The 15,216-nt window shown below is 37.5% G+C and overlaps 1 protein-coding gene across 1 annotated transcript in view; it reads right to left on the minus strand.

Moving 5' to 3' along the window:
- Window positions 1-5,041: 5,041 nt before the first annotated feature.
- The window catches only part of LOC106119524 (RNA-binding protein MEX3B), a 47,814-nt gene continuing 37,639 nt past the window's right edge, over window positions 5,042-15,216 (minus strand). Inside the window, exon 2 of the mRNA XM_013314564.1 lies at window positions 5,042-7,481. Within this exon, the coding sequence (XP_013170018.1) occupies window positions 6,607-7,481 (875 nt within the window). The 3' untranslated portion in view covers window positions 5,042-6,606. The remainder of the gene's footprint in view (window positions 7,482-15,216) is intronic.

The following is a 15,216-nucleotide window of genomic DNA, read 5'->3' on the forward strand; positions in this document are numbered from 1 at the left end:
CTCCTCCGTCGATTAAAGGTAGGCAACGCATATGCAATTGCGTATGTCTATGGGCAACGGTCACTTCGCTACTTCAGCGATTTCAGGTGGCCGCTCGCTCGTTTGCTACCTTATGATATAAAAAAAAATTAAACTTAGCATTAAAATAAAATATTTCAAGGTTTTTCTTCGGTTCATTTATACTATACTTTTGTTTATATAACAAGACAATTAGAAGGGAACAATTAAAATGATTCTTAGAGATTCTTAGATAGCATAGATTGGGACGTAAAAATCTTATACAAGTGTGGACTAATCGCAGTCTGATATTAGTGAAAGTGTTTTTTCCAGTTCGCAGCAGGTGTATGCAACGTTGACACACGCTCGTCATTTGTTTCTGACGAAACAAATCTGAAACTGCATGTTCAAGTTTACTTTTTAGCTTTGCCTGAACCGCTAGACAGATTGGCATAAACCTTTGGTAAGCTAATGAAAATGGATTGTGTTCTTAAAATTGGAATACAATAAAACACTGAGGTATGTTTTTAATTTTACGTAGTATTACAATAAGTCGTATTTAAAATAATAAAACAAATATTGCTTACAGTTACAATTGGTCTGTTTTGTATGTTTTCGTCGAAATTTTTAAAATTGGAGTGCCTGTATTGAAAAAAAGATGTCACGTTTAGTGTAGATGACGTGTTTATTTTACTTATAATGGAAAACTAATTTGTAAAATGTTCGTTAGTGTGTCCGTAAGGTCACTTTTGTTTCGGGTAACCAACGAAACGATGGGCCAATATTGACGGGACATTAAAGGGATGGGAGCTAATGCACGCGGGGATATATAGAATACGCTTTTCATTATTCTGCGCGGGCGAATAAAGTTAGTACAATTTACATTTAAAAACTTTTAATTATTACCATAAGTCATGTGTCAATATCGTGGGAATATCTGTCACGTTGCGAGTCAATTTGCAATCGGTCGGCAATGAGGAGGGAAATGCTGCCCTCTCACACCCCTAGCACAAATTAACTGTCGATACATCGACATCGATACAAAGCTACAAATTCATCAGAGTTTATTGTAAGGGTTTTAAAAAGCTTTATTATATTTGTCTACAACTTTTGTAATTTAAATATTAGTAGTCGCCCGCGGCTTCGTCCGCGCGGAATTGTCTTTAAAAGCAGCATATGTCACTCAGAGTCAGTGTAGCTTCCCAACAGTGATTTTTTTTTAAATCGGTTCAGTAGTTTCGGAGCCTATTCAATGCTAAAAATCAAATCATTCATGTTTATAGCAATAATATAGATTTGTATCTGACGTAGCTTAAGATAGACGTATAGATGTAGTTAACAGTGGTAGAGCCCGCTTTAACATCTTCGCACGAATCGGCCCGGCTCGCCCGGTGAAATACCACGACCACGCAGAAGACAGGCGTCAAGTGGAAGATATTCCGCGTTTCTTCTGATGAGTGTGTGTCCCGGAGGCCTAATATAGTCCTCTTTCCCTTCCCACCCTCTTTCTTATAAGGAAAGGATGGGAAGTGTAAGGGGACTTTCCGGATGAGAGGATGCATGGGTTGATTAAAGGTAGGCAACGCATGTGCAATTGCGTATGTCTATGGGCAACGGTCACTTCGCTATTTCAGCGATTTCAAGTGACCACTCGCTCGTTTGCCACCTTATGATATAAAAAAAATAGATAATTGAGATTTATAATCTGTGGCACCTCATTGATATGAGAGGTAAAATATTACTTAAAAACATTCGACTATTCGAAATGACTTGTCACTCTATTTTGATTGCGTATTTTTTTTGGTCAATGCGAGTTGTGACTTTTTTCATTGAAAAGCATTTACATACGTCCCTCAGTATGTAACCTTGGTAACTTGTAAACATATTTACTATGGGGGTCTAATCCCCAGTTGTTAAGCCCCCCTCACATACAAAACTTTAATTTAGTATAATTAAAAGTAATATTTTAATGAATAACCTTAAAAATTAATGTTATAAAATAATAACTTTATAACTTTGACCTTAGAAGGGCAATCTCTAAATGGAAACATCTGTCGAAGTGTTTATTAAATTTGGTGACGGTAACGTAGTAGACCCCCCTGCTCCCCCTAACCCCCCCATAACAAAATTAACTGATAAGTGTCTCGCGACGACCCACTGCCCTGAATTGACTTTTCTAATATGTTATTACATTGTGAATAAAAGTTCCGATATTCAAATTTAAGGCGCGGTTATATATCACTATTTTTATATTAACTAGTCAAATGAATATTCATCAATAACTTCATAGAATTAACAAAAATAAAAAGTAAATTTAACAATAAAATGTAAATTTTACTAATTATTTTTTTACTAACATCTCAATAATTGAAGAACTGGATTGATTGAGGAGACGCATATGAGGGGGAAATATTCTCTCTCTGTGCGATCCCTCCTCTGTCGTTTTAAGGTAGGCATAGCATCTGCATTTGCGGGTGTCTATGGGCAGTGGTGGTTTCGCCATTTCAGCGTATTCAGGCAGTATTTTTTTATAAAAAGTATAAAAAAAAAATAGTACAAGTTAAGCTACAAAAAAAAATATTGCTTGCCACCTTATAAAATAAAAAAATATTTGTACTTGCAAATGGTTCCCATAGTTTGTGTAAATGTTTCAAATAACCATGTGACAGGATACGATATCACCTGCCTCCTAAAATAGATCGGGTCCCGGGTTCGATTGCGGAAAAAACGTGTGATCGTGTTCAAGTGGCTACAGCGATAGGAAACGACAGATGTGTTAGCTAGGTGCTTATTAACTTACACAATAACAATACAGAGTCTCAACTAAAATACAATGGATTTACAACTTTATTCTTATAGTATTAAGGTTCTTTACTATACTCATATATGAAATTTGATTTATTATAAAACAGTATATCAGGTTACGGGGAACATCCTGTCATTAAGGATGCTGAGTTTGTATAGTTTGCTTTCGCTCATTATATCACATTGAATAATTGGTAGAAATAGTACTAAAGAACAATTAAATTAACTGGTCAGTTTAACCTTTAAATATATTTAGGTTTACCAAAATACTAGCTGTCGCTTACGGCTCCTCTCCGCACGGAATTAAAAAAAAAACATAATAAATAGACTATGTGTTCTTCCAGACTATGTTCTATATGTATGCCAAACTTCATCAAGATCTTTTCAGCCGTTTTGGAGATATCTTCAAACAAACATCCATCCATCTAAACATTCGCATTTATAATATTAGTAAGACAAGGATTAGTTTTCTATTTTTCTGCCCTATGTGAGTGGCAAAATAAAAATCCCTTAAAGCTTTAAGATTGTTCTCGTAGTAGATTTTCAGACGATACGCAGAATTATTTACATTTGATGCGTTTCTTCTATGTGGCCAGTTCGTGCAGCAACTAATTTTGCAGGCTCTACCACTGTTATGTTCTTTGCATTTTGTCATGTAAATAATTCCCTACTCGTTGTAATGGATAACATGAACTTTAATCGTAGTTAACTTTACTTTTAGTACTTTGGAAGCGAACCAATACTGTGTTCACCAATGATAAATGTACCAATAAACATATCGTTACTGGATAACACACGTTCTTAGTATCATTAACCAAAAACGTATTTATTTCTATATTTAATTATTGTTTTTGTCACTTAAATTTTTTTCAACCTTATTTGATTTCTACGTATAATTTATTTTGCTCAGGGGTCAAGTACTTGACTTGCAATCTGCAGGTCCTGGGTTCGAATCCCGCCATGTACCAATGAGTTTTATTTGATCCGATTTACATATGTACAGTTATCCGACGTTCTTACCGTGAAAGAAAACATCGCGATGCAACCAGCACATATTTGAGAAGAAATTCAAAAGATATGTGAGCAGTCAACCAACCCGCACTTGGCCAGCGTGGTTGACTATGACCTAATCACCCCTAATTTAAGGTAGGCTCTGAGCTCCTCAGTGGGGACGTATAGTGAGCTGATGATTTTTTTAATGTGTAAGTACTTGATAAATATTTATAAGATCCCCTATCGTTAGTTGACTGTAAAAACAGCAGTATCAGTAATATTTGCGTTTCTCTCATACCTTTCGAGTTAAAAAGAGATAGCTATATGTTTGTAAGAAAATGCAGTAGAAAAGCTACGAAGCATTTAACAGTGAAGTTTATCAGAAGGTAGTCCTAAAAAGCTTGCGAAGACGCGTTTAAGTCTTTTTGTAGAGAAATTAACTGATTTAAAATCTTTCTCAACTTCTTTATATATAACTGTATGTTATCAAATATATATGTATATTATACATTACCGGTCAATACATCTGTACTTTCTCTGGTGTTGCGGTAACCTGCTGCTCCTTTATTTAACTCTATTCTTTGTTTCTTACTCCTTTTACTATTGCGAGCGTCGGTGGCTCAGAAGTAGACTTAACTTGTAATCTGCAGGTCGTGGGTTCGAATCCCGCAATGTGCTAACGTGTTTTTCAATATATATAAGTATATTTATCGGAGTTCTTAATATAAAACATCGGTGAAGAAATTCAGAGATGTGTGAAGTCAACTGACACTGGCAGCGTGGTTGACTATGGCCTAGTCACCTCTAACTTAAGGTAGGCTTCAAACCCCTCAGTGGGGACAATGATAATGTTTTTACGAGTATAGCAGTATATTAATCTTTCTATAAAGTAAAAGGCTTTTTTGTACAGTATTTCTTTATTTTATACCTATTGTATTATGAGGGTTACAGAATCAATTTTCTTCCAATCTCTTATATTGTAGTCAACCTTTCTCTTTACATAGTTAAAAGTAGAAGCTCTTAGGCTATTTTATTTATTGTCAATGATAATGGACACTTAACATAAATCTAATCAGAGTTTATTTTTGTCTGTGGTTTGTCTGTTTTATTTGTGAGTCTATGTTTAAACGATATGATATACCTTGTAATTGGATACTTGTACCAGTAGTAGTAATACTTTTCTTTCGTTTTTCATAACCTTTAAGGTTTAGTGAAGGAATAGGAAGGTTATAAATAAAAGAATATGTTCGAAAGTTATAGTTTATATTAGATTTATAATAAGATATGTAGTCTACAAAATTTCACAAATTTTCACAACGTTATTTGAACCTAAAGCGTCTACCCATTTTATTATGAAAATAAACTTATAAAAATCACTGGATCTACGTACGTCGGGGGCTGATTTTACGCAACCATTATTTTTTAAAATATAATCTAATAGGCAGTTTTCATTCTCGCGTATCTTAAACATGATTAATCAAAACTAATAACGGTAAAAAAATAAAAAAATCTCAATCCATAAAATCCGCCCCCCGTGAAACCAAACAACAAAGACCTTCTCCAATGCACATACAAACGTATTTATTATCGTTATATTTAACTAGAGTTATACAGAATAATGATTCCTATGAAATATAATTATGCATTCTTTAAATTTATTCAATATAATAATAATAATAATACTTAATAAGTATCAATAGGTAATGGTTAGTCAATGTCGTGCTACAGACTACTATAGTTTAATAATAATAATAATAATGAATGAATCGTATTATTTCTTTATCATTTATTACTTTAATTTTATTATTCGATATCATAACCACTAAACAGCCCGCGGCAGCCTCGGCTAGCGCCCGCGTCCCCGGCGCCTTTCCCTGCCCTCCCCTACCCACTACCCCTAGCCCCAGTCAATTTTCTAGTAGCAGTACCCACAGTCAACCGCAGTCACCGCCGCCTGCGCCCTCGCGCGGGACGCGGCGGCGTCGCGAGCGGGGCGTGGGGCGCGGGGCGCGGGGACGCCGGCGCGCATCACAAAAAAACATCGTCAACACATAAAATAATAATCAATAATAATAATCATACAGATAAAAATCATTCATAAAAACATTACAATAAAAATCTAAACATTAAAACACACTTAAAACAAACATTATATTAATATTATCATAATCATAGTGTGTACGTATGTATAATATCATTTAAGCGAATAGTCGTATAGTCAAAATAATGTGAGCATGGCGCGCGGGGGAGCGGCGCGGGCGGCGAGCGCGAGCGGCACGGCGCACGGCACACGGCAATGCGCGGCACGGCGCACGGCACGGCACGGCACGGCGCGGCGCACGGCACATTTCCTACAAACATTAGCTAGTCGCGTGGCCGCCAGGCGGACTGCGCCGCGACGCGCACTCCCCGCGCCGCCCGTCCCTCGCCTATAATATTACGATACCTTAATACTTTACGCTACTACGTTAGGTAAGCTTTATAAATTTCGATTTCTTTACGCTATCAATAATAATTATACAACTTTTTTTATTTAACTTTTATGCATTTTTTTTCGAAATTCTATCGTAACGTACCTCGAGTCTGCGGCGACGAGCTCGGCGGCTCGACGACCCAATAAAAAACGTTCATAATAAGAAAATATATCGTGAGTAACTCTGCCGACTTACGTTAGGTGCGGCGCGGCGGACGGGCCGTGCCGGCGGGCGCCGACTTTTGGCACCAGGATTTCGATTACGCGACTTATACATTTTAAATTCCGTAACGATTTAAGTAAAAAAGGGTGCGTCCGTGCCGGCGGGGCGCGACGGCTTACGACAGTATGCGAATGGCTTGATGCGCGGGCGCAGCGCAGGCGGGGCATGGTGCCGCGGTGGCCGCCAGCCGCTGTGCGCACTCCAGGCAGTACAGGTTGTGCCCGCACGGTACCAGCGCCGCCGCCACGCCACGCTCGCCACATACGGCGCACGCACGCGCCGGTGACGCAGCGGGCGAGGGCCGTGGCGGACCCCACGCCCATACGCCGCCTGCACCCGGCGACTCGAACGACGGAGACTCGCCCAGCCCCTCGTCGCGCTCCGTCGACGACCAGATGCCCAGCAGGTCGCCAAGTCGCGCCGAAGATCCGCTTGAAGAGCACGAGCCCGCCGATGAGAAGGCAGCCTCTGCCTCGGGGCGCAGTAGCGAAGCGAGTCCAGCGCGGTACAGCTGCGCCAGCGGCTCTGTGTCGCCGGGTGGTGTGCCGCCCGCCGCTGCGCCTGCCGCGCCTGTGCGCAGTGCGATGTGCGCCTCGATCTCCTTGCGCGCCGCCTCCACGCTCTCGGGCAGTCCTGTCACCTCAAACACGGGCTCGCGCTCGCGCGACGGTGTCACGATGTAAGTGTGCGTCGTGTGCTGGATGCGCTTAATTGTGGCCCCCTTGGGGCCAACGACGAGGCCGACGACACGATAGGGCACGCGCACCTGCGCGGTCACGTGTCCGGGCGCTCCAGCGGGCGGTGGTGGCGCGGCGCCGCACTTGCGCGAGGCGCGGATCTGCGAGAAGTGCTCAGCGGCAGAGAGGATCTCGCGCTTGGCGCGAGCCACGTCTTCCTTGCGGCCCGTCACCACAAACACGGGCTCCTCGCCGCGCACCGGTGTCTTTATATATGTGTTGGTCTTCGCGCGCAAGGCCTTGATCTTGCAGCCTGGAAACAAAGGAGTCTATGTTATTAAATATACAACAAAGTAAGTGTAGAAAGAAAGAACAACCATTTATGTTTAGCGATTGCTAAAGGAAGTCCAAATCTCGTGATGTGGAGCGATTCTATATCCTAATCGGTAACAAGAGATGTCGTCACCGTACATACATAAAAACATATAAAAGATTATTGTCAGCCTCGCCCTACGCAACAACTTAATCTTTTAGTACGTATCTACAAATAAGCGCGTTGCTATCTAGCCCTACAGTAGGAAGATATAGTAATGTATCGTCAAAAGTAAAATTCTACTTAACAAGAAAAGCTTTCAAGCTTTACTAAATAATGACATATGTTAAGGGCAAGTAGTTTGAACATGGATCCGCAAAGTCCAAGGTCCCTTAAATATATTAGTGCTGGTGGCAATGTACTGCGACGTCGAAGGCCAACCGGGTACGTCGGTCGTTCGTGTCGGGCCGCGCGAAGCCCGCCGACTGGTAACGCTACGTCACCTACCTGTCTACTATCCTGACCCTGGAGACAAGATAACGGCAGCTGCTACCAGGATATCATAACTTTATAACTACTACGCAACCCTAAGACTATATTAATGATTTTCAAGCTATACTACGCCTTCAAGTATAATTTCACTACATACAACAAAATTCTTGTTGAACTACAAAACAATTCTGTGCCACGTGGCGGCTGATGCATCCGTCCTGCTCTAGCTGGTATAATTACGCTTGTGCCGTCCTACTCCCGCGACCCACTGCGGCAAAGGCCGGCGGAGGCGTGCAGTCTCCCAGTTACGCTCGGGTACTTACGACCCCTCAATCAATATTCCCATTGTTTTCCTCAGTGGAACGGCCTACAGAAATAACAGCTAAGAATTGATCTACCTTTTAATATTATAAACATTGTTTTTTAACGAGAAATGAAATTATTGCTTATTGCAAACATGCTACTAAAGATCTGTATGAGGCATTATGGACGTTTAGACGATAAATTCATCAAAAATCTTTATAAGCAATAAAATCCTACGTATGTATATTATATTTAATACTTAAAGTTTCTTCATAAAGAGTAGAAACAAAAATTAAATTGCGTATCAGAACTTATATTACTTCTACGTAATACAAATGATAAATCATGAGTTAATTTGCTATGTACACGACTTTAGCTATGTAAATAAATAATTGGTGCGAGGCACACGTATCACCCTGTTTGTTACAAATGTAGAGCCTGTGCGTAATGGAGGGTAGTTTTTTGAATCACAGGTCGTTGATCCGGTAATATAATACCAACCAAAGCTATAATAGCACGTATTACTATTGCTTTAAAATTCAAATTCGCATGTATTAGTAATAATTTCAATCAATATACAGTATTGTAGCAGGTTGAATATAATGCTTTAATGTTACATAAAGGCTTTTGGATATAAGAGAGCTATATTAAATATATTAAAACAATAGATTACATAAATATATACAAACACTTGTTTTAACTTCAAGCGTCAATAGCTTAATGGTTAAGGGTACCGATTTCCGATCACGAGGTCGTGGGTTCGAATTCCGCCATTCGACTATTGTCGTAAACCATATCGTAGCACAAGCCTAGAGCTTACTTGGAATGGTAAAAGAAATATTAGTAAATTAAAAAAAAACTGCTAATATAATAAAAACTCTTTCGTAAATATATTTAATGATTACCTAAATGACGTTGCCTTACATTTAAATTTAGAACTACATTATTTTGGTCAAAACTTATTAAAAATAACGCAGCTCTTTTAATATTGATAAAATTAGAATGTTCGCTGCAGATTGTTCTGATAACATCCCTAGGGGTAAAGTACCTCCCTTGGCTGCTTGCCAATTCGTGCAAGCAAATATCCAAGCTCCTGCAAACTGATAATTTTAACTACACTATATCTAAATGGTCTATAAGTGATACTCACTGAATTACTAAGGCAGTCTTTAAAGAGATAGATGTCTAATTTTATTTTTGATAATTCAGTGTACGTTAAAAGAACATAATATCTTATAATAGGTAAAGATAAAAGAATAGAGACGTATTTTAAATAAAGGAAAATCGTATAGTTAAAACACATTTCCTAGAATTCAGAATAAAATAGAACACCTACAATGCAGCACAATACATAAGCAGTGAAGATAAAAGCGGTCTAACAAACACCTACTCTATGTAAACCGCCGCGTAATGCGCTACGGTGTCTACGGCGCTACGCGGCTACGCGGCCAGTGCACTCTACGTCGTAGAACCGGGTCACTGCGCCTCTCTCCTCCCACTAGGTTAGTGCTACGCAGCTCGAGTACTTTTTACGATTAAAATATTCTTTTTATTCTAGATCTTTCGCTTGGATTTTTATAATTAGTTCCCCAAATTCATTGCTGGTTCAACATTAACTAAACAACTTTAACCATATCATTAACAGTATTAAACAGTTAACTATAGTTACTATGTAAAATATACTGTTTGTCTGAAGAAGGCTTCTATAACATCCATTCCTTCATTTACCAAACTGAATACAAGGATAGACGTAGTACAGTATTTATGTCTCACTCGCTAGATGGCGCTAATGATAGTATTATGACATTCCTAAACTACGCGTCTATTTTATGTAAATCTAGCTATAGCCTCCGGGGGTTTTAAAAATAGATAGTACATAAGTTGATTTATCCCATAAGTATGGTAACTAGCATTGTGACACGAAAATTATATATATTAGTGTAAGATTGTTCCTTATACATAACTGGTTTTCTTTTAATAAATCTGTAAGTCGCAAACTGTTAGTGATTTATACCATAAAGAAAGAACGCGAAGAAAGAAAAAAAAATTCTATCGTTAAAACTTTTCATATTTTTCGCAATATTTTCATGTTATTATGATTATTATTTCTTTCTAAAAATATCTCCCGAAGAAAACAAATCAATCAAAGATATTATTATTACAATGAAGCATCGACCAGTCACCAGGAAAACATAAATCAGAGTAACCATAACAACGGCTAGGGGTGGGGATCTTACTAAGACTCGCTTTTACGCGCACCCTGAACAATTCTATAGCATATTATAGCTTACTTCCTAAGGAGCGTGATGAAAATAGTTTGTTAGAAACATTATATTATTATTATCACTGTATTGTATAAATGAATTCATTAAATATACTTTTTAAACTTGCTATTTTATGTTTTGTTGGCCAGATTTATCAAATGTATAATGAATAAAAAAAGGATTTACTAAAACGAGTTTTGTTTGAAAATAATACGTTAAAAATTACTACAAAATTTAAGAACTTGTTAGCAGTGAGTGGAATATTCCATCGAAGAAAACTTATAATATTTACAATTTGATACGTATTTAATATCAAGGTATTAAAATTTAAACTCCTCTGCCATGTTATCAATTACAAATCTTTCTAGAAATATCCTATAAATTATCAGTGAAAGTAACCAACAAACAAACACGTACTTACATTAATCTATTGTCATCCCTTTCATTATATTCGACATAACAAAGACAAAAATATGCAATAATACAAATTCTAAGGTTAGGATTTACTCTCACGTACGTTATGTAAATAGTATCAAAAAGCTACGAAAAAATATAGTAATTCTTAAGTGGAGCGAAATGTCGCATGCGGTAGTAGCTTCCTCGTGTGTGGGGTGGTGCGGGGCGGGGGTTGTACGTGCGGGGGTGTCGGCGCCGCAGGGGCGCGCACCCCGCGATCGATAGCGGTCAACGACCCGGCAGCGGGCCGCGACCGCCGGTGCATTGGCAGCTCTGTTCGCGAATTTAACCCACATTCCGCGGATCCACCTCGGCCTGCTAATTACGCATGGGATCGTATAAAATTGTAATTTGTATGCGAGCGTGCCTCCGCGTAAGTGCCTGATTGCGTCCTCATATTTATGTGATGCAATATTTTCAGGCTTCGATACAATTTTACATGCATGATAAGTCAAAGGCCAACATAGTCTGACTAAAGGCTAGGGCGCTAATTTATTCCTAAAATCATTCCAAGTTAACCAGGAATTTACAAAGGCATTTTCTATAAAATGCGTAAACGTCAATCACAATAAGTTACAGTAGGGAAGTAACTTTGATAAAAGGGAGGGAAACAAACATATTTAAAGTTACGCTGGAGGAGGAAATATTATCCGGGTCGACCGGGACGTAGGGACGCCGGGACGCTTGCCGGCTTTCCCGGCGTTTTCGCGCGGCCATTGCACCCGCCTTACGTAATACCAGGGGCGCAGAGGTACCGAGGAGCAAAACAAATCAGAATGAAAACAATCTATGTACAAATTGTAGTATTTTATAAACGCAATCTTAATAAAAGGGCTTTAAAGCTTTAATTGCTTCGTAGTAGAAGTTCAATGTCCCTTAAAAATGATTGATAGGCCAGGTCTAAAAAGGGTTGATCGATTCTAGAACGATTCGTCCTTATAATATTATTTCGTTATGTTTTGTAATTAACATAAAATCGGTCTACTTGGATTAGCACAAATTAATAAGTTACTTTAGAATACGACGTAAGTTGTTTAAAATTTATTTAATTAAAAATATTTAGTTCACTAACTGGGACTTATAACAAATTTCTCGAAATATACAAAGTAAATACGTTTCAATCAATTAGAAACCTTGCGCCAATGACATAGATTTTAATTTAGTTCAACTCAACAAACTCGATACTTTATTCGACTGGCGACTGACACGTGGCATCCAGAGACAATCGTGTGAAGGAGACAGAACATCTAGGGAATATCGTAGGTGTGAAAGGGATGATAGGCAATTTCGTTTCAATTTCACAAGATAGACATATTTGAGCGATGGAATAGATTGGTAAGACATGGGTCGTGGTTATTTTGGTATCTGTCCTTTTTTTAATATTTCCAGCAATGTGGAAGTCTTCAAAAGTGCGTGGGGAAGTGCGGAAGCATCGAGAACATTTGACATGTTCCATTTAATATTCCTAAGGAATAATTCTATAATATGTAGTCACTTTTATAGGAATATAAGTTTAAATCCTTTACAACCAACTTCTCAACTAAATGTCCATATCACATTGTATCCAAATTCAATTTCTAATACGAAGCATAAAAAGAGAATTAAACTAATTTGTTCAAAATGTATATACAAGTAGCGACATCTATTGTTACGCAGTTGTAGTTTATAAAATTGAAGGAATCTTTTGCAAAAATAAAATTAATACTGGTTTGTGGACTTATCGCTTTTCTGCCTTGTCTGGATAATTACCTGTAAAAAGAGGAAAGTATCTTTTAATAACACAGGAAAATCAATAATATAACGAACAATAACCATAAAAGAACATTGTTATAGATAACCTATCACTAAGTACGGATTGCATGTAATTAGCTACATTTTAAACAGCTGTTTTCAATAAAAATAAATCTTAAAAAAAGAAAAAAATAAAAATACAGAAAATCTATGGTGATAATAAATATTGTTTTATCAACATAAGTGTTATATCTTATATCTTTAAATTAGCAATTCTTGATTTCATCATTTTATTAGTAATTCGTACTTAAATATAATTTACAAAAAAATACCGTCATCCAGGTGCTTTTATTTATTGAACATGCTACATTTTAAATTATTAACTTCGCTCAATAAATAAAATAATCGATGTTTTGTACGAAATACGAAGTAACAAAAAAGACGACCGAATCGCCTTGATCATTGATGCTACAAGTATTAATACGTTAATTAGTACAAATGGTTACTTAAAAAATATTTACAGTTTATAGCTATTAGTCAATAGATGGCGTCACACTTCTTAAGTTTCAAACAAACCCCAAAGGAGTAAAAAAAAATTATAACATTTATGGAAAATCGAAAGTATTATATTTAACAGAGAACCAAGTTAGCAATAAAAAGAAAAACGAATAAAAAATATTATTATTAGAAGTGCCTCAGATGTAGGTAGATACGAGCAAGGTCAGTCGAGCAAAAACCTGCGCATTTCGATACTCGAGTTAACTTCGCGACCCGTCACCGCGAGTTAGTATGGACGAGTTTACGAGGGTGCTACATTTTATGTTCTCCTGCTTCCCGGAATACTCGATAGGTATGATTCGGTGCATTTATAATGCTCTTGTATCTTAAATTATGTATGTATGAATCAACGGAATCCAAAAATTGTGTTAACATGAGTGGTTCAAAAGAGCGCCATATTTTTTTTATTTCCGGGGGAAATCTTCGTAAGATACCCTTCCTTTGGGGGAAAGACAGGGGTATATGAGATGCCTGCTCCCTAAAACATCTTCGGGGGCCAACTCTATAGCGAGCAAGCGTCCCGGGACCTCCGACGGAACACACCGGGAAAACAGCGCCATATCTAAAGAGCGTCTTTCGCAAAATGTATGAAGAATTAAGTTAATTTTGAGTACTTATGAGACGAAATGAATATTTTTTTAGAGTTGTAAATTTTGGTGTTCAAATAATTATGATTCTTGTGTGCCCTAAACCAAATGACAATGTATCAAAGGTCACCAGGAAGTTGTAACGGACGAGGAGGTCACGTGATATTTTCCTCTGCGCGCCATTTTTGTTACTTCGTAATCCGGTTTCTGTTCGAAATATTTGCATGATGTATTTACTTAAAATCTACTGAACAAATCCAAAAGAGTTAATATTTTATTAAATTTAATAATATTCGTCTCATTTAGGAATTGAAACAAGGTCACTGTACTAAATAAATTTAGTTATTACAAGTTATGCTAATGTTTCAAATAGACATTCGATTAATTTGAATTAAAGATTCCGTAAAAACTGACCATTAAATTACTTGTGTAAAATGAGTGAGCCAAAAATGTGTACAATTGTGAAGAGAATCTAACCGTCGTCGGCTTCCACTGTAACTGTATGACGTCACAGCACGTGGCCCATTCATCTATGTGTTGACCGTTGCGCGATATCGACGATATTAATATGCTCGCAACAATCAAGGTCAAATCATTGAGGTTATCCCTATGAATATTTTGTTACAATATTTTGACTGCTCTGAGTTGCTGGCAGCCTAATTTTTCTTTTTCTTTCGTATGATGTGTCATTTCGATTTCATAAAACAGAGTTGTTATTCGTTGGATTTATAGAAATGCGTTATAAATTATTTTGCGGGTTATTTAGTGATTGGATTGGAACCTACAGGCTATGTACATATATATTAGGTAAAAATAATTTATATATACATAAGTGTATATACGTAATGGATCGTATTGCACAAAATAAATTAAAGAAGCGCCGTTAAGTCGAACGTGTTCGAAAAGCCTTTAAATAAATTTATAACATTTTTTCCGCTGAGCATTCATTTAAAGGCGCAATGAAATTGCGTTTGATGGTTCGTAAAAATCATCATAAAACATGCGAGAGTTTTGCGATACACAGCTAAGGAATGAGTTGAACTCAGGTTAGAGTTAACTTTGTCTTATTTCAAGCTTTCAATTACCAATGTAACCCCACGCTTATATCGTTTACACAAGAGCTAAAAAAAATTAAAAACATAATTGAATAGTTTTTCTAATGTTTCTATGTATATTATAGATAAAAACCTACTAGGAGAGCATAAGTACCAGTGGGTTCAAGGACACTATAGCAGGGATGGCAAACCAATGGCACGAACACAATATTTTGGGCAGGACATTGATCACAAAATGCATTATGGACTACGAAAAAATGTTTCCTCCAGTACGGAATGTTAAACATTT

This window comes from Papilio xuthus, unplaced genomic scaffold (assembly GCF_000836235.2).
Source record: "Papilio xuthus unplaced genomic scaffold, Pxut_1.1 DF827461.1, whole genome shotgun sequence".
In the NCBI taxonomy this organism is placed as follows: Eukaryota; Metazoa; Arthropoda; class Insecta; order Lepidoptera; family Papilionidae; genus Papilio; species Papilio xuthus.